Source organism: Staurois parvus, unplaced genomic scaffold (assembly GCF_062004578.1).
Source record: "Staurois parvus isolate SC_StPar_1 unplaced genomic scaffold, SC_StPar_1.0 ptg000071l, whole genome shotgun sequence".
Lineage (NCBI taxonomy): Eukaryota > Metazoa > Chordata > Amphibia > Anura > Ranidae > Staurois > Staurois parvus.
In genome coordinates this window covers 4,575,744-4,595,322 of record NW_028317867.1, presented here as the reverse complement: position 1 = coordinate 4,595,322, position 19,579 = coordinate 4,575,744, and the positions used below count along the sequence as shown (strand labels likewise).

Genomic DNA, 19,579 nt, shown 5'->3' with positions numbered 1-19,579 from the left:
AACAGACAGGGGTAGCCACATAGGGGATCCACTGTACAAAGACCTTAATGGCAAAATCAGTGCCTGAGAGAGAAGATCCTGATGATCTGGCAGTGCCCATGGACCATCTGCCAGGAGTCTTACCAGGTCAGCGTGTCATATTCATCTGGACCAGTCAGGTGCAATAAGGATCACTGGAGAAAAAAAAGCTTCAAGGGACGGAACTTTGATGACCAAATCGCCTGCACCCCCAGGGGAGCCAGGACCCCCCCCCCCCAGTCCAAAAGGCTGGTATCTTTCATGAAGATCCTCAAAAAGACAGTAAGGATAGACTCCAGATCTGTATTCCCAAGCCACCAAGTCTGGGACATCTGGGCCCTGGCAACAAATGAACTGGTCTGTCCAGAGATTGGCATACTTTTTGGTACTAGGATTGTTGGTGGAGGGTGAGCTAGGCTTGGATGGTTTTGACAATGAGGTCAAGGAAGTGGATAAAAGAAAGATAGTTGTTAACGTGAAGAGAAGGAGAAGAATTTGCAGTCTATTATTTAGACTTTTTCCCACTTAGAAATATGGGTGCTCTGGTCACCATTAACATCTTTGATAATGTCGTCAAGACCTGGTCCGAACAGTCATTGTCCCTTGAAAGCCATGCAGATCAAATGTTTTTTTTTTTTTTTTTTTTACAAGGGTTCTGCAATCCAGAATTTAGCCAAAGTGTCCCACACATATGTACCAACATGAGTCACATGTGAGAAATGAGACAAGAGGCCTCCAGCAAACTGTCACAGCTGAAATGTAGTGCTACAGCCATCTGCACTATGCATTTTTTAAGCAAAGGATCCACTGAAGTAGTGATAAGAGCTTTTGACCAGTCAGACATGGGTTGATGAACAAAAGGTCACAAAAGTAAATGAAGGTTAGTACCTGCCAATGAGAACACAGCTTTCAAATTCTTTCTGGTTGGGTCACTATAGACAAGTGTGTCCTCTACTGCAATAACAAGTACCTTGTTAAGGTGGAACACTGCCAGATCCACAGTATGAATAGACAGTTTCTGTACAAAATACTCACAAAATGGATACAAGGCTAATAATCGGTTGACTGAAGTAAAAGAATAAAAGAGTGCTAGCAAAAATTTTTTATTCATTTTTAAAAAAAAAAGTTCATACCCTCTAGGGCACCAACAAAAAATGGAGGCATGCTGATAGTAGGAAGGGATATCCTGAACTGACTTAGTTTTTTTGTTGACTGAAGTAAAGGTTGAAGAATATAAAAGTGCTATAAAATATATATATATCGATTAGTCTTTAACACAAAAGAGCTGAAGACAAATATTGTTCATACTCCCTAGGGCACCAGCAAAAAATGGAGGAATGCTGGTAGTAGAAGGGGTTATCCTGAGCTTGGCTACTGGGATTGCCAGTGGTCAATCTTCATGTAGACAGTATAGCCAGGAAGTTAAAGACTTCCCAGGTCCCTCAATGGGCAAGAAAGAAATATAAATAAAGAAAAAATAAATCAATATACTTGAACTGCATGTATTGACTATATATAGTTCTTCATAATACAACATATTGTGCAACAGTGGTCCTTTAAGCATTAGAATAGGTGTTGATCTTCTTGATCTATATTAAACAACTGAAACTTGTCTTACCATTGGGGGAGGTTTTTCGCTTTAGTTGCGCAGATAATGCTTGATTACTGAGTTTCACTAAATTTTCTTCTTCTGTTTAAATACAAGAATAGATCTCAGAATCAGATTTACAGATCAAAATGACAAGTAAAAATCTGTACCAAATCAATGTAAGAGGAGGAGCAACATTACTTAAAGAGAAAGAATGGGATAGACAAGCCACTGCCACAATCGGGAGAAGATACTGACCTGTGCTTTTCAGTAGTGGCATAGGATCTCGGTCAAAATGCTGCATCCTCTCCATTACATAGGTGGATGGAATTGGTTCCACTCATTTTGTCTACTAATACTTTTTTCCCACAAAAGTTCAATTCACAAAAAGAAATACTGTGTAGCTGCTAAGCTGTTATTTTTAAATTAAAAGAAAGTGTATGAATTTTAGATTCATGTAGTGATCCGTGTGTGTGTGTGTGTGTGTGTACACAAACTGTATATATAATCTAATATGATATTATACACACGCACCCTGTACTAGCCTTTTAATGAAAACAATGGGTTTCTCCTAACTTGCATGATTAGTGATCAGTTGCAGACAGATATCTCAAGATCGTTGAAGACTTTCTTTTACACATGGTAACCAGCGCTGATGACACTCCAAAATACTTCTTATCCTGCTCTTGTACATCATCTGATTGGCAAAAAGGATGCCTAAATCTATTGCCTTGCTTGCAATTATAAAGCTGCATACGGTCAACCTTCTTTGATGTAATACAAAAAAATATTATATTTACCTGAGAGGTTCTGTGCTCCACTAACTGTTCTGAACTCCTCTTGGCAGATTGCTTGGTTTGGGACACTACTACATGGTTCATCTTCAACAGCCTGTGCTGGAACTTTTTGAAGATGTCGCAATATGTGATCAATCTGATTGAAGAATTTTACCGTCTGCCTCATTGTACGTTGGTTTTCATTATTTTCGTCTTTTTGAATGCAATGATATTCGTATTTTAGGTTCTTGTACTTTCTTCTGCACTGCTTCCAGTCTCTGTTGATCCCAAACTCCATCAATCTGAGTGAGATCTCCTCAAAGACTTGTTTGTTCCTGAAGGTACCATCCAGCCGACGGGATATCTTCTCATCGGACCAGATGTGCAGCAGAGACTGAACTTCATAATCGCTCCAGTTCCTGCCCCCTCCTGTGTCATTTAGAGTCACTACTCGGAAGTCATTGTCAGGGTCATCATCCACTTTTGGGGTGTCATCTGGATAAATAAATTATGGTATATGATTTACAATTCACATGGTAGGTGAATATACACTAGACATTTGGACACCAATTTCATCATGTACCACTCATTACTCAGTTTGGATGAGATTTCGGAATATGAGAGGTGTGATTAAACTACATTTTCTATCAGCTCTTTGTGTTGCCCCAAAAAAGCCAACGGTGTATTTTTCATCCTTTTTACTTGTACCATTTAAGGTTTGAACCTAATGGGGTGCTATGGAGCAATTCAGAACATTCTTTTCAGAGTTTCACTCTCATCCTGGTGGATTTATTGTACCTATGGGTGAAGTGACACTGCTTTGCCTAAAACCTAGCAAGGCCTGTCAAAACTGTAGTAGGGGAAAGTGGAAAATGCTACCACCAAGGCCCATGGAGACCTTTAATAATCTATCAGAAGACTAAGTCTAAGACAAAGTATTTCTTTTTAAAGAGCTGGCTTAGCTGAAAGCATTAGAGGGGGCATCCTGGAAAAAGGCCCCCCTTCTCTTAAAGTAGCTTCCACAGTTTCTTATCAGAGATTATTCCAATTACAGATTTAGCATTTTTCAGCAAAACCAAACAATGCACATAAAATTTCAAATATTTCTGTTGGGAGAACTGTCTTTATTGTCTAAAGCAGGCAACAAATTGGACCTTTGTCAAACCTGCACTAAAATGGACAGTTGGAAGATGATCAAAGGCTAAAGGGTAACCTAGACAGTTCTTCTTTTAAAAGACTAAAGGATTAGTTCATCTTTACCCAAAAACTGCCTATGCAGGTAAAGGACATCTGAAGATAGAAGCAAAGTGTGTGGCTTTAACTAAAGTTGAATAATGCCCTTGTTATAGGTGTAAACCATTTACATACCTCCTGAAGCCTGACTCCCAGGACATTGCCAGGATGTTGCTGAGAGGCCTAGTCACTATTGCTCGCCTCCACTACCACAGGAGTGAGCCTCAAATGCTGAGCTCAAGGGTACTGCATCAAGGGAAAGAAAGAGAATGAGAGACGGTTTGAATCAGAGAAAGAGTTCATACCTGTGATGGTGGAGGTGAGCAGTAATGCCCTGGGAGTTTTCCAGTCAGGCTGTGTTTATGCCACCCCCAACCGCTCCACCTTAAGTTGTGGAGGCAACTGACAGTAGTGCAGCCATCCGGACTTCTTTTTTCCTTCATCATCAAGTTGTTTATTCAGTTTGGTTTGTAGAAAAGTCAGGGACTGTGATGAAAATGTATAACCTTGCACCAAAGTATTCCTTCCTTTTAATAAGATATCTTGCGTGATGTGGACATCCTAGCTTTCAGGAGCGTTGAAATTACCGATTCAGAAAGGCCCCCCCTTCCTTACGAAACCTAGGCTTTAACAACTATGCTTTCAAAGCCAGCTACTGTGAAATAGAGTCACCCTTGGAACAAGAGATCTGGATGATCTGGAAGGGCCTATGGGGTAGGATCTGATGAAGTCGAAGTACCACAGTCTCCTGGACCAGTTCAATGTGATAAGAATCACCAACATTCCCTCCATCTTGATTCTGTGGAACAGATGAGGAAAGAGCTTTGAAGAAGTGCATAGATCAGCTTATATTGATCCCATGGATCAGTATATCACTCAGCATTCACCAATGGATCCCTGCACCTGGAGACAAATTAGTGCAGTTTGTTGTTGATCTTCGCAGCAAGAATGTCCACATGCGGTGGCTCCAAATTCAAATTTCGTCAAAAATTTAGACCAAAATGTATTCTGTTACATGTCTTTGCTAAAAAAAAAAAAATCCCAATACGTGTAAATTATTTGGTTTATGTGAAAGTTATAGTGTCTACAAATGGCGGTATATATACTGGATTTTTTTTTATACTAGTAATAGCGGCAATCAGGGACTTAGAGTGGGACTGTGGCAGGCATTCTGACACTGGGGGGGAACTGACTAACTGCCACTGACATCCGCAGTGACACTAATACAGTGATCAGCGCTAATAAAAAGCACTGACACTGTACTAATGACACTGGCCAGGAAGGGGTTATGCTGTGCAGAGCAGTACAAAGCAGCATGCTGGTGCTGACAGGGGAGAGATCTGTATTATTTACAAACAGACCTCTCCCTTGTCAGTGTTCCTCGATGATCGCCGGGTGCTGGCGGGGAATCCCCTGCCGGGACCCGGTGATCAACAGCTGTAGCAGTCAATGGCGGCGCAGGTAGAGCGGCACGTGCACGCACACCCCCCACCCTGAGATACAAAATCACATACAGTTGTGTTCAAAATAATAGCAGTCAAACATCACTAAACTGATAAATCACTGTTTTTGGTAGAAATGATATTTCTACATGGCAAATAATTTACTAGCAGGTGTAGTAGAGTAATAGAAATCCAACAGACCCAACAGTCATGACATGCATGCTGCTGATTCTGTGTAACTGAATCACTAATTGAAAGGGGCATGTTCAAAATAATAGCAGTGTGGAGTTCTATTAGTGAGGTCATTTATTCTTTGAAAAACATGTGGCAATTATTGCCCTTATTTAAGGAAGGAAGGCAGCAAATGTTGTACATGCTGGTTACAGTGCATTTCTCTCTGAAATTCTGAGGAAAATGGGTCGTTCCAGAAATTGTTCAGAAGAACAGCGTATCTTGATTAAAAAGTTGATTGGAGAGGGGAAAACATATAAAGAAGTGCAGAAAATGATAGGCTGCTCAGCTAAAATGATTGCAAATGCTTTAAAATGGCAACCAAAACCTGAAAGACGTGGAAGAAAGCAAAAAACTACCTTTCAAATGGACAGAAGACTAGCCAAAATGGCAAGGACTCAGCCAACAATCAGCTCCAGGAAGATCAAAGAAGGTCTAAAGTTACCTGTGAGTACTGTTACAATTAGAAGACACCTATGTGAAGCCAAGCTATCTGCAAGAAGCCCCCGCAAAGTCCCACTGTTGAAAAAAAGACATGTGCTGAAGAGGTTACAATTTGCCAAAGAGCACATTGACTGGCCTAAAGAGAAATGGCGCAACATTTTGTGGACTGATGAAAGTAAGATTGTTCTTTTTGGGTCTAGTGGCCGGAGACAGTTTGTCAGACGATCTCCAAACACTGAATTCAAGCCACAGTACACTGTGAAGACAGTGAAGCATGGTTGCGCAAGCATCATGATAAAGGGATGTTTCTCATACTACGGTGTTGGGCCTATTTATCGCATACCAGGGATCATGGATCAGTTTGAATACATCAGAATACTTGAAGAGGTCATGCTGCCTTATGCTGAAGAGGAAATGCCCTTGAAATGGGTGTTCCAACAAGACAAGGACCCCAAACACACCAGTAAACGTGCAACACCTTGGTTCCAGACCAACAAGATTGACGTTATGGAGTGGCCAGCCCAATCCCTGAATCTTAATCCGATAGAAAACTTGTGGGGTGACATCAAAAATGCAGTTTCTGAGGCAAAACCAAGAAATAGAGAAGAACTGTGGAATGTAGTCCAATCATCCTGGGCTGGAATACCTGTTCACAGGTGCCAGAAGTTGGTTGACTCCATGCAACACAGATGTACAGCAGTTCTCAGAAACAGTGCTTATACAACTAAATATTCATTAAGTGATTCAAAGGAAAGCAAAATCTTCAAACATTTTTCAGTTTATATAGTGAATGTTTGAGTTTGTAAAGAAGAATACAAACACTGCTATTTTTTTGAACAGTCTAATATTCACTTTTCTTCAATTTTTTTAGAGGAACACAAGTTTGATATAGTTTTCTTCATGTTTTGATTTGGAATAGAATGTGTAGTGTTCCCAATGCATTTGTGTGTATGGAAATAAAAGCTATTAGAAGGATTTTGAGCTTTATTCACTTTTTTCAACACACTGCTATTATTTTGAACACTGTATATATCTGTGATTTTGCACAGCCGTGCAGCAGTAGTTCTGCTATAGGGCAGTTGAAAAGCGGTTAAATGAAATTCGTACAATCTGGTATTGTACCAGAAAAAGTTTCATGCTTGTCCCTTCAAATCATTTTAGATAAAAGCTGTGTACCAACGATCAGATTATTTTATGATCGCTTCGAAAGTGGTATTTTTATTATGATTTTCTGAGAATGTGTACTAGACTTTAGAGAAGGTGGGTTAAAAGGAACACAAAATGTAGAGGCTTTTTGTTTCCTTTAGGCCTACCTCACTATAACATGTAACTTGCCATGGTGACCATCCTAGTTATGAACCTCGAAACCTATAAATGCATTGTAAGCTTGATGCCAGACCATAATAATAACCATATAACCCATTTGTATTAGTCTTTAAAACCAACTGAATATGACTCCTATACACTAAAGAAGGGTAACAATGAAATATGACCTAAGCCTCATGATTACACCACATGACTGAAGTATATTAGGCATTTGTTACTACATCACCATGAAAATTTTATAAATTCATTCATGTACAGAACCAAGGATTGGGTAACATTAAATGACATTTTACAAAGACAGAGACAGAATAGGGGCTTGTCCCCATGGCCAAGTATTTCCCCTGTCTCATTTAGATTTGGACATAGTGGGGTTAAGGTTCTGGGTCCATGCACACTGGGCTTAAAAACTGCTGCTTCTACAGTTTGTGGTATTGCCTGTAGAAGCAGCTTAATGTTATTATTTGTGTCCATGCAAATTAGGATGTTTAGAGGCATATTTTAAACTCAGTGTTTAAAGGCAGAATAAAGCCCCTTCTGGTTTTCTGCCAGAAAAAAAAAAAACGCAAACACTCCTAAGCACCTTTACAAAAATGCTCTATATTAACTTTTTTTCTTCCAAGGGAACTGGTATTTTTTTAGCCCAGTCACAAGCTCAGGCATGTACTAGAATCTTACTATACATGAGGTCCTGAAGATCCAGTTCCATAAAAATTAGATGAGACCAGGGGCGGACTGACCATTTGGAAACTCGGGCACTGCCCGAGGGCCCGGGGTCAGTAGGGGGCCCCATGAGATGCCCCTGGTACCTTTTTCATAGGCTTTTTTGAGTTTGGGCAAGGACACAGGGGCCCCATGAGTTGTCAGTCCACCCCTGGATGAGACTGTATGAATGAATCAATAGATCAGTATGTCCACATACACGTATCTTCCATATAGATAAAACGTCTGCCTGTATGGTTTGTTTCATGCTGGGTGTGGCAAGACTGTATGAAAATATACAATCAAGCCACAGAAAAAAAGACTGTAAGAATATAAAATTGTTATGCAAAAAATTATACTACAAATGGTACAAGATCTAAGTCCAGTGTAATATGCGTAATGTAATTGCGCACCTCTACAGATTTATGAAATTTTGTAAAACTGTCCAGTCAGAATCTTTATTTGTGAAGTGCAACCTTGTATATACATAGGACAATTTTGCAATAATATGATTCATTATGGCAAAGCTTTAGGGAAATATCTTAGAAACAATGATACAAAATGGGAAAGCTAAAGTCCAGAATTATGAAGTTAGATATTTATTTGAAAAATAATTTTATTTTTAAACACAACTGGTTTAAGTAGCTAAATAAGCATCTGAATCTGCCTTGTTATCAGTCTCCTGTAATAAACTGAACAGCAGGACTCTGTGCTGACAAGAAACATGCTGATAGGAGCAGATAGAGTTTACTGCTGTCCCTTCATCGACCAATCACAAGCTATGAAGTGTCCAAACTGTAATTTCCCCAAATCAATCATCAATTTGTCTGTGCTCTTTTGCAGGGCTGTGTTTACAAATCGTTTGGTAGGTAAAACAGATCTAATATAAGTATTATTTTAGCTTGTAAGATCAGCTTTAAAAAACACAAACAGAAAACCAAGGATGACAGAGAGAAAGCATAAAAAAAAGCTGCAGTGTGTAAGCAAGTTTATATAATGTAATGCCACAGTGTTCCAATTACCTAAAAGCCCACATGTGTTGGTAGGGCTCTCTGGGTGACAAGTCTGGGATATATGTATAATTAGGCCTGTGTCTATAAAAAAAAAAAATAATCCCACATAGCTAATCACTGACCTTTATACAAGGATATGACAAGTTCTCACCTAGGGATGCTGATTCTTCTTTTATGTGGGTCTTTACGGCATTTCCTCTATTAGGCAAAGCATGCTCCTCTCTTTCATGAAATTTGCCTACAAATGAACAGGTGTCATATTGTTAACATTATATTCATGCTTGGTAATAACTGTATAGTTAGTTAGAAATGACAGCAACTGTCTAGTACAGGGGTCTCCAAACTTTCTAAGCAAAGGGCCAGATTATTGGCCTTCAGGCTTTAGTGGGAGTCATTGGGAGTAGAAAATGCCCCGGCATCAGTGAGCATAAACAATGTCCCATCATTGGTTCTAATGGGAGGAATAGTGCCATCGATAGGATAAGTGGGAGGAATGGTGCCCCATCATTGGTATCAATTGAAAGAATGGTGCCCCATCACTGTTGTCAGTGGGAGGAATAGTGCAACATCACTGGTGTCAATGGAAGGAATAGTGCTCCATCATTGGTGTCAGTGGGAGGAATAGTGCCCCATCATTTGTATTAGCTGGAGGAATAGTGCTCCATCACTGGTGTCAGTGGAAGAAATGGTGCCCCATCATTGGTATCAGTGGGAGGAATAATGTCCTATCACTGGTATCAGTGGGAGGAATAGTGCCCTATTATTGGTATCAGTGGGAGCAATTGTGTGCCATCATTGGTGTCTGTGGAAGGAAAGGTGCCCCATCATTGGTATCAGTGGGAGGAATGGTTTCCTATCTTTGGTATCAGTGGGAGGAATGGTTTCCTATCATTATTGTCAGTTGGTGGAATAGTGCCCCAAGGGCCAGATAAAGGCATACAAAGGGCAACATCTGGCCCCCCGGCTGCAGTTTGGAGACCACTAGCCTAGTACAAAATGTTCATTGTTTAAGATCATATCTTTACAATTAAAGTGGTTCTAAAGTTAAATTGTTTTAACTTAATCATTTCCTGCATTAAGGTAAAAAAAAAGTCCTACCACTTGTTGTGCCCTCCACCCTTTCTAAATACTTACCTGAGTCCTCTCACAATTCAGTGCTGTCCCATTTTCCTGGTCTCACAGGAAACTATGAGAGCAGTGGGAACCAAAGGATCCTGCTGCTATCAGTTAAATCCTTGTTTTAACAAATGGCCAGTATTTACTGAGCATGTGCTGCCACCTAAGAAGGGTCGAGGCATAGAGGACATCTTTGCTATATATAGGAATCAATGGGGATGAACCACCATTTTGCTGGTTACTTTCACCATGTGGTCATAGCAGCCACATGGTAATGGACACCATTTCAGGAATTTGATGCTGATATATATATATATATATATATATATTTTTTTTTTTTTTTTACACATTAATGCACCCCTGACAAAGCTCTTTGTTTTAAGCAGCGAAACATGTTGGGTTATAGTTTGAACACTTAGCATTTTTTTTTTGTAAGTGAGCACAAGACTCCTTTGAGTGAAGATTTGGACAAGCTCATTTCCCCCTACCTGTGAGTCTCTACTTGGTCACTTAGAGAAGCAAGCACTAGTGCATACTAGGTAAGCGGCTGGGTTAGTAGAATGCTTGGTTTTACGGAGCAGTTAAGTCTTGCAAATAGTTGTTGTACCCTGCAGAGAACAGCCAAAGTCCCATATCTATATAGTATATGTGATTTCCCTATCATCCGTTTGTCATAAGCTGCTGGATGAGACACTGAGACAACAAGTGAAATATCCTGACCATTCATTAGAGCCACATGATTTTGGAAGGGTGTTATTACATTGGAATATTCCAACAACTTTACTTCATTAACAGTCTCTACTTACAAGTTCACACATCTCACATACTGTTGGGAATAGCCTCTTTTTAATGCAAACTTCAATAAATAAAGTTAGGCTTTAAACCCAGTGGCTTTATTGGTGTGTGTGGAAACGCACTTATGGTATTTTGCAAGGCTATGTGCCACATAGTGGTTGTCAATATCTTAGATGCTCAGGATTATTTGATATACAGTCATGGCCGAAATTGTTGGCACCCTTGATATTTTTCCTGAAAATCAAGTATTTCACACAAAAAAGGTATTGCATTAACACATGTTTTGCTATACACATGTTTATTCCCTTTGTATGTATTGGAACAAATATAAAACAGAGGCAGAAAAGCAAATATGACATAATGTCACACAAAACCCCAAAAATGGGCTGGACAAAAGTATTGGCACCCTTAACTTAATATTTGGTTGCACACCCTTTGGAAAACATAACTGAAATCAGTCGCTTCCTATAACCATCAATAAGCTTCTGACACCTCTCACCCGGAATTTTGGACCACTCTTCCTTTGCAAACAGCTCCAGGTCTCTCTTATTGGAAGGACACCTTTTCCCAACAGCAATTTTAAGATCTCTCCACAGGTGTTCAATGGGATTTAGATCTGGGCTCATTGCTGGCCACTTCAGAACTCTCCAGCGCTTCTTTGCCATCCATTTCTGAGTGCTTTTTGACGTATGTTTGGGGTCATTGTCCTGCTGGAAGACCCAGGATCTTGGACGCAAACCCAGCTTTCTGACACTGGGCCCTACAGTGCGACCCAAAATCCTTTGGTAATCCTCAGATTTCATGATGCCTTGCACACAGTCAAGGCACCCAGTGCCAGAGGCAGCAAAACAACCCCAAAACATCATTGAACCTCCACCATATTTTACCGTAGGTACTGTGTTTTGTTCTTTGTAGGCCTCATTCCGTTTTCGGTAAACAGTAGAATGATGTGCTTTACCGAAAAGCTCTATCTTGGTCTCATCTGTCCACAAGACGTTTTCCCAGAAGGCTTTTGGCTTACTCAAGTACATTTTGGCAAACTGTAGTCTTGCTTTTTTATGTCTCTGTGTCAGCAGTGGGGTCCTCCTGGGTCTCCTGCCATAGCGTTTCATTTCATTTAAATGTCGACGGATAGTTCGCGCTGACACTGATGCTCCCTGAGCCTGCAGGACAGCTTGAATGTCTTTGGAACATGTTTGGGGCTGCTTATCCACCATCCGGACTATTCTGCGTTGCAATCTTTCATCAATTTTCCTCATCCGTCCACGACCAGGGAGATTAGCTACAGTGCCATGGGTTGCAAACTTCTTGATAATGTTGCGCACTGTGGACAAAGGCAAATCTAGTTCTCTGGAGATGGACTTGTAACCTTGAGATTGTTGATATTTTGCCACAATTTTGGTTCTCAGGTCCTCAGACAGTTCTCGTCTCCTCTTTCTGTTGTCCATGCTTAGTGTGGCACAGACAGACACACAATGCAAAGGTTAAGTGAACGTCTCTCCTTTTTATCTGCTTTCAGGTGTGATTTCTATATTGCCCACACCTGTTACTTGCCCCAGGTGAGTTTACAGGAGCATCACATGCTTGTAACATTCTTATTTATCCGCAGTTGTGAAAGGGTGCCAATACTTTTGTCCAGCCCATTTTTGGAGGTTTGTGTGACATTATGTCGAATTTGCTTTCTTTCCTCCCTTTTTTTGTTTTGTCCCAATACACACAAAGGGAATAAACATGTGTATAGCAAAACATGTGTTAATGCAATACGTTTCGTGAGAAATACATGATTTCCTGGAGAAATATCAAGGGTGCCAACAATTTCGGCCATGACTGTAAATAGCTATATAAAGCAGATGCCTTTTGTTGTTTTTTTTCCTTATCTGCACAGACATACTGTAAGACTTCTGGCATAGAATTCTGATGACAGTTCTCAAAACACAAGGAAAGAAAAGACAGAGAACAAACGTTTATATTTGCAAAGTTGCTTGGTATGTGTGGCTACGTTAAAAGATCTACTGTCTTCTGGAAATAGAGATCTTACTTAAAGCGGAGCTCCACCCAAAAGGGGAAATTCCACATTAAGGACTGGTCCCCTGCATGGAATTGACACCTCTGGGGAGCGGGTACCCGATTTTGACAGCTTCCTGCTCCCACTCTGACAGCCTAGACATTTGGAAGTGGAAGTTATCCTCCCCCCATCCCCACAGTCTTCTGGAACACATGACAGGTCCCAGAAGGCTATGGGACCATTCACAAGGAGCAGCGCTACTCCTGCATGTGCAGTGGGCTCCCGAATGTGAAGCCACAGTCACAGCCGGGTGCGCACACTTAAGATGCTGACACAGGGGAGAGAGGATGGCCGGTGAACTCGGCTGGTGTGAACACACCACAAGATCATAGGACAGGTCAGTGGCTGTTTTTTTATTTTTTTTCAGATTTGAGTGGAGCTCCATTTTAAGGAAAGTGCTCATTTTTATATAATGTTGCATGTTACATTTATTGGGAAATGTATTTTTTACCTAAAATGTAAAAAAGATACACTTTTCTGAATCTCAGTAGTGAGTCCCAAAATTCAGAAGCAGGCTGACCGGTTTATTAACTGGACCATTTACACAGAGCAAAGAGACTTTTTAGGTGGGGTTATTTGCATATGATGATTTGTAAATGCTCCCTCTAGTTATGTGAAGCTGACAAAAAAAAAAAAAAAAAAATTATATACTGTATATATATAATTTTAGTTTTTTTTTTTTTATAGAGCAGGGGTCTCCAAACTGCGTCCCAAGGGCCAGATTCGGCCCTTTGCATGCCTTTATCTGGCCCTAGGGACACTATTCCTTCCAGTGATAGAGGCACGGATTCTTACACGGACACCAACAATGATGCATTATTTCTTCCACTGATACCAATAATGGTGTACTATTCGACCCACTAATACCAACAATGGGGCACTAATCCTCCTCCTACTGACCACCAACCCTGAGGCCATGTTTATTCTCACTGATGCTGGGCCCGGGACATTTTCTACCCCAGATGGCCACAATCCAGCCCTCGTAAAGTCTGAAGGACAGTAAACTGGCCCTTTGTTTGAAAAGTTTGGAGACCCCTGATATAGAGGCTTCCTTTACTGACAGCTTCAAAAAATTACTAGTTGCCTAGCTCTCATATGCATGTATATGCAAAGAACTGGTTGAACTCATGAGGCCAAAATGGTACTATCCAAAGGCTGTGTGTTTGCCTTAAACATCTAGTTGACAGGGCATTTACTTACCGGTCTGTAATGTAAAATATACCATTACTCAGAATTCCATAATCCTTCTGCAGGGGGTTACTTTCATATCTGTTGCCTTAAAAGCATATCTAAATCCAGAAAAAAACAAAATATTTAATATACTGCAGCATACTGTTTTTAAGATGTGACTGCTGCATTTGTTTTATTTTTTTTTCCCAGACCAAGAACATTTATAGCAAGTACATAAAATACCTGTTGTTCTTGCCAGAAATGCAGTGTCCTTGTCGCTTTCTGTGAGCTGAACTGAAAGCACAAGCAACCTTATTTTTCTTTTGTAAACTACTAATCCCATTATGTTTTCACAAAATAAGAGCTTCCTTCTCCAAGCTAGAGCTCCTGCTGTCACCTGAATGTCAGTTTCCGGGCATAGAACGGAGCCATCCACACTCTAGACACGCTGACAGGCTAACGGAATAAAGGACCGATACCCATTGTATGCACAAGTTTTATTATTCTGAACAACTGGAATGACTATCAGAAACTAAAGCTGGCCATACAGTATACAATTTTCCTATTCAATTACCTTTAGATTTACCTTCAACTATGTAGTGCAAGGGCCTGCTCGATTGCATACAAATTGAAAGTCTTTAGGTTTGACCTATATACTATATAGTTCTGGTGAATCTAAAGGAAAAAATTATACAAGAAAATTGTATAATGCTTGGCCAGCCTAAGGCCTATTGGGTGAACTGCATTACAGGAGGCAGTCTTCAGGCGGGGACTGTCATTGTGGTCCTGAACAACACTTGCATACAGTGACGTTATCAGTATGTGCTGTCCTTTATTCTCTCCACGAATCCCATAAAATTACCATGTAATGGAGATGAACAAAATGCAGACATGACTGAAGTCCAGCCTGTGTGGCAGTCCTGGCTATCTACATAGATACAGTGGAGAAATGAGAGTAGTTACAAAAGCAACAGCAAGCGTGTTATTTTCTGGATTAGCAGGTAAAAATAGAAGGAAAAAACCTGGAAAATAATTAACACAGCCATCACTTCTAAGGTCTGTTAAGCTTCAATATATCATTTTGTTTTTTTAGGTTTAGATACGCTTTAAAGTCTCTGTACTGGCACGGCATATGCTAATAAAGCAAAGTTTGAAGAAATACAACAACCAAATGCAAGCAAGGGAAAAATATGAAAGTTACAGCTAAATATTATGATAAAAATCTCAGTGTGCTCACTGAAAATACCATTATTAGTTTTCCTTTGATGTCCCCTTATGTAACAGTGAAAGATGTCCCTATCAGTTCTAATAACTGTCTCTAAAGTAAAAACGGCAGTACAATACATAAATCAGAAGTGCTTGCAAGAAATCAGCAGTTATAAGAAAGGCTTATGCAGGCCACTTAACAAAAGCAAGATTTTTTTTGAAATCTCATAATTCCAGGCATGGACAACAAATGTAATATCTTACCACTGGTATTAGGCTCCTGCTTTATGTTGGAAGTATTATGATCCATGGGGTTTCCTTCTGGAATTTCAGAGATATGACCTAAATATAAGACATACATGTAGCATTTTAACAACCTTAAACAGACTGTAATAGGCTGTATAGCACTTACTATATCACAGGCTTGCCTTTTTTCTGTAAACCATGCAAAGACTCTCTAGGTGTAGAGGACTTAGCTTGCCATTATGTGGTTGCTATATTTACAGATCACAAACTCTGGTATTATATTATTGAAGTTGTTATAAGAAAAGCAGCCCCAGCATCCCTACATATCAGTGATGAAAAGCCTATTGAAAGAGATGCCTTTTTTTTCACGAAGGGCCCTTTCACACTGATGTGAATTTGATGTGTTTTCATTGACTTACAATTGAAGGTGACTTTTTGACTTTTTGTTGAAGGTGACTTTTAAGAGCGCAGCACAACTGCAGTGTGAACAGTTACATAGAATTTAATAGGGAATAGTTTTTTATGTGCTTTTCGTACCATGGAAAAGCATGGCAAAACGGCACCAGTGTAAAAGGGTCTTAAAGCTCCATGTAGGCTTCTAGAAGGAGGAAAGCAAATTCATGGAGCGGATGGTGTGGGACACATGGAAAGCCTAGTACACAGAATGTTTTTGCAAACTAGACAAAAAATAAATTTGAACATCTAAAAATGTCTGACTGAATACTTGAATTGAATCAGAATATCATAACATTAAAGTGAATCTGTGACCAAAATAGGCACATTAAGTAAAAGTAAGTAAAAAAAAAAAGATTCACAATTTACCTCTGCAGCTTTAGGTATTGTGGAAAAAATCATCTTCAAAGTCCACAACAGAAGAACTGAAATCTGAAATCAAATTACTTTCTATTTTATCAGAATCTTGGCAGCTTTTAATGTAAAAACACAGCAGGTGTTTCTAAGCTGTTAGGCTAGGTTCACATCTGTGTGGGTTCCGCTGCGCGACCTGCACAAATATGGGCAGCTGCAGCCACAACCACCCACACAGAGAAGTACGGGACCCACGGGCGTGTACCATTAATCCTAATGGCATGCCACCCGCAATGGAAATCACAACCGTACTGGGAACCTCGGTTCCCATACAGGCTGTGATTTAAAAAATAGTGCAAGGACTTCTTTCCTGTGTGTTCTGGGGCAAATGAATGGGCTCTCATGCCCGTGCAGCCACACAGGTGTGAATTTAGCCTTACGATCCTTTCATGCAAGCAGTCCGATCAGATCCACCTGTCAGTTTTTTCAGGCGAATCTGACTGGAAGCTCACTGTTAGTCTATGGGCAGGGGGATGTAAATGGCCGTGTGTTTGCTTACATTACGGTACCATCATCTAGGTCCGATTTTTTAAAAAAAGAAAAAAACAAAAAGGAAGGATAAGGTTTGTACCCTTTTCTGTTTTTTCTGACCTAGTTAAAAGGATGTAAACATTTTGCCTGGTCATTTTGCCTTACGTCCATATATTCTCACTCTGGAGAGGGCATGGATGGAAGCGGCAGTAATTGGCAAAGGGAGGAAAGAAGGAATGTATGGAAGTAGGATCTTGCAGACAGCAAAATCCTACAAAAAAATCTTGTGTGTACAATGTACATATGTAACTCTTGGGTCTCCATAGTTTGGAAATTCCATAATGTCTTGGGCAGGATGAAATTTCCAACCCAGTGTCTGGGTTTTGTGGAGGACCAGCAGGGTGTGTACTCAGGTGCACACAGGCCTTATAATGGAGGTTTGGGAATACCTCAGGGCTCCACCCAAAAGAGACAGGAGGTCTCATACAGGAGTCCATGAGGCTGCATGTGGCAGGCAGAGCATGATTGTCTGCAAGAGACAGATCCTGGTCTGAGGACTAAGGCCAGAGGAACTGTGGCTACAGGGCGTTAGAGTGAAGCCATCTGCACTGGAGAACCTATGGTCTGGGTGACCAGTGTACAAAGCAGAGGTAATGCAATTAAAGCTGACTGAGAGTTTAAGAGCCAGACGGCTAGCATTTTTGCATTTGTACATATTGCTGGAGAAGAACCCATGTTATGGACTTTCCATTTTATATTTTATTAAAAGTGGGCTACCAGGCCCTTAAATCTAGTCCCTGGCTGGTGTGAACTCACTTGAAAATGCATCTACCACTGAGCTATAACATCTCCCACGTCACAGGGCGCATGGCATATCACATAACTGTATTCAGATCAGCAAAAAGAAACAAAAAAATTTTTTTACAGATATGAATGTAGCACATTTTTCATCCATGTGCATGAGCCCTAAGGGAGGGGAGAAGAAGAGAAATGGGTGGAATGTGGCTTGCTCTGTTAGTAGTAAATTATTTTGATTATTTGTATTGACAAACCTAATGGTTAAGGTTACATTATAGTTAACATTGTACTTCTCCATTTCGAAGTGATCTCATTTTCTAAAACTGCAATAAAATATAAATGTTTCTTCCTTGTTTTAACCTTGGTAGCACTGTCTATATTGCTTGCATTTAAAGGAAAATGAAAGTTTAATTTCAAGTGGGCAGATCTTCACGTAACAATAAATTAAAGTGATTCTAAAGGAATTTTTTAAATATTAAACTTGACATACTCGCTCTGTGCCCCGCAGCAAGCCATCATTGAGACACAGCCTCAGCCCCCATCCCCGCTCTCTCCTTACTGGCTTTGATTGACAACAATAGAAGCCAATGGCTCCCGCTGCTGCCTAGATCTTCATTAAGGAGAGAGAGAGAGCTGTTGCACAGCGCTGGATCAAGATTGGACTCAGGTAAGTATAAGGGCGGACTGCACACAGAATTTGGGTATAAATATAGAAAACATTATACAGGCATACCTCGGTATACGAATTTAATTCGTTCTACGGGACTTTTCGTATAGCGAAAATTTGTAAACCGAAATGCCGTTTCCCATAGGAATGCATTGAAAACCAATTACTCCGTTCCTGAGGTCAGAAAAAAGTAAACACTACTAAAATACCGCATGAGTTATTTTATCAAGTCATGCAGTATTTTAGTAGTGATAACCATGTGTTAATGTTTCAGCTGTCAGTGGGGTTCCCCACTAACAGCTGAATGTAAAAGAATTGCCGGCAATTAAAAAAAAGAAATAAACAGCGTGGGGTCCCCCCTCCCATCCATACCAAGCCCTTCAGGTGTGGTATGGATTTTGAAGAGAACTCCCATGCCAAAATAAAAATAAAATGGCGTGGGAGTCCCCCCCAAAATCCAGACCCTTATCCGAGCATACAGCCCAGCAGGTCAGGAAAGGAGGGGGGGGGGCAAGCGAGCACCCCTCCCCCCTCCTGAACCATACCAGGCCACATGACCTCAACATGGGGGGGTGCTTTTGGGCAGGGGGCTCCCCCCCCCAAAGCACCTTGTCCCCATGTTGATGGGGACAAGGGCCTCTTCCCCAGAACCCTGGCCGTTGGTTGAGGGGGTCTGCGGGTACGGGGCTTATCGGAATCTGCCCCCAGATCCCGCTCCCCCCCCCCATTTGAATGAGTATGGGGTACATGGTCCCGATACTCATTCACAAAAAACAAAAAGTGTAGTGTGAAAAATGACAGGACATGGTTGTCAGGGATCGCGGCTCCATGGTCCGCGATCGCGGCTCTGTCCCTCGCGCATGCGCATTGGCGGCAGATCGCGCCGGGACACAGGCACTGTTTCAAGTCCATCCCCACCATCAGGGGCTCTGGTGAAAGCACAGCCCGGGCTTAGACCCCACGCTCTGAGTAGGTCTGTCAGTTGGCAGCCTGAGGCACCACCTGGCGGATCATAACAGTACCTTGCGGCCATGACAGAGCCAGGAAGTGGACCGGCGTCCCTAGAGGATATTTGTCAGCACCTGGCCACCTTGACCCAGGCTTTTCAGAACTTCCACAGTCGCTGCGCCCGACTGGAGGACCGCATGGAGTCATTAGCCCCCCTGACTCCCCCTGCTCAGAGTCCTCCACCTGCAGGACCTCCCGCTAACCCGGTATCCGGAGCGGTGGCCACATCCCTAGCTCCTGAACCCCGCGTTCCTCTGCCGGAACGATTCCGTGGTGACCGGAGCCGCTTCCGAGCCTTCCGGAACGCCTGCACCCTATACTTTGACTTACAACCCCGCACGTTCACCTCTGAGACCGTCAAGGTGGGGTTTATAGTCTCCCTCCTTCAGGATGAGCCCCA

At 41.3% G+C, this 19,579-nt stretch overlaps 1 protein-coding gene across 2 annotated transcripts in view; it reads right to left on the bottom strand.

Annotated features, from left to right (window-relative positions):
* Window positions 1-19,579, bottom strand: part of PAICS (phosphoribosylaminoimidazole carboxylase and phosphoribosylaminoimidazolesuccinocarboxamide synthase) — a 71,804-nt gene that overhangs the window by 28,545 nt on the left and 23,680 nt on the right. For both annotated transcript variants that reach the window (XM_089669282.1, XM_089669283.1), the window contains exons 3-6: window positions 15,387-15,464; window positions 8,922-9,008; window positions 2,407-2,877; window positions 1,637-1,708 (exon numbers count right to left, since the gene is read on the bottom strand). In XM_089669282.1, coding sequence (XP_089525408.1) covers window positions 1,637-1,708; window positions 2,407-2,877; window positions 8,922-9,008; window positions 15,387-15,464 — 708 coding nt within the window. The remainder of the gene's footprint in view (window positions 1-1,636; window positions 1,709-2,406; window positions 2,878-8,921; window positions 9,009-15,386; window positions 15,465-19,579) is intronic.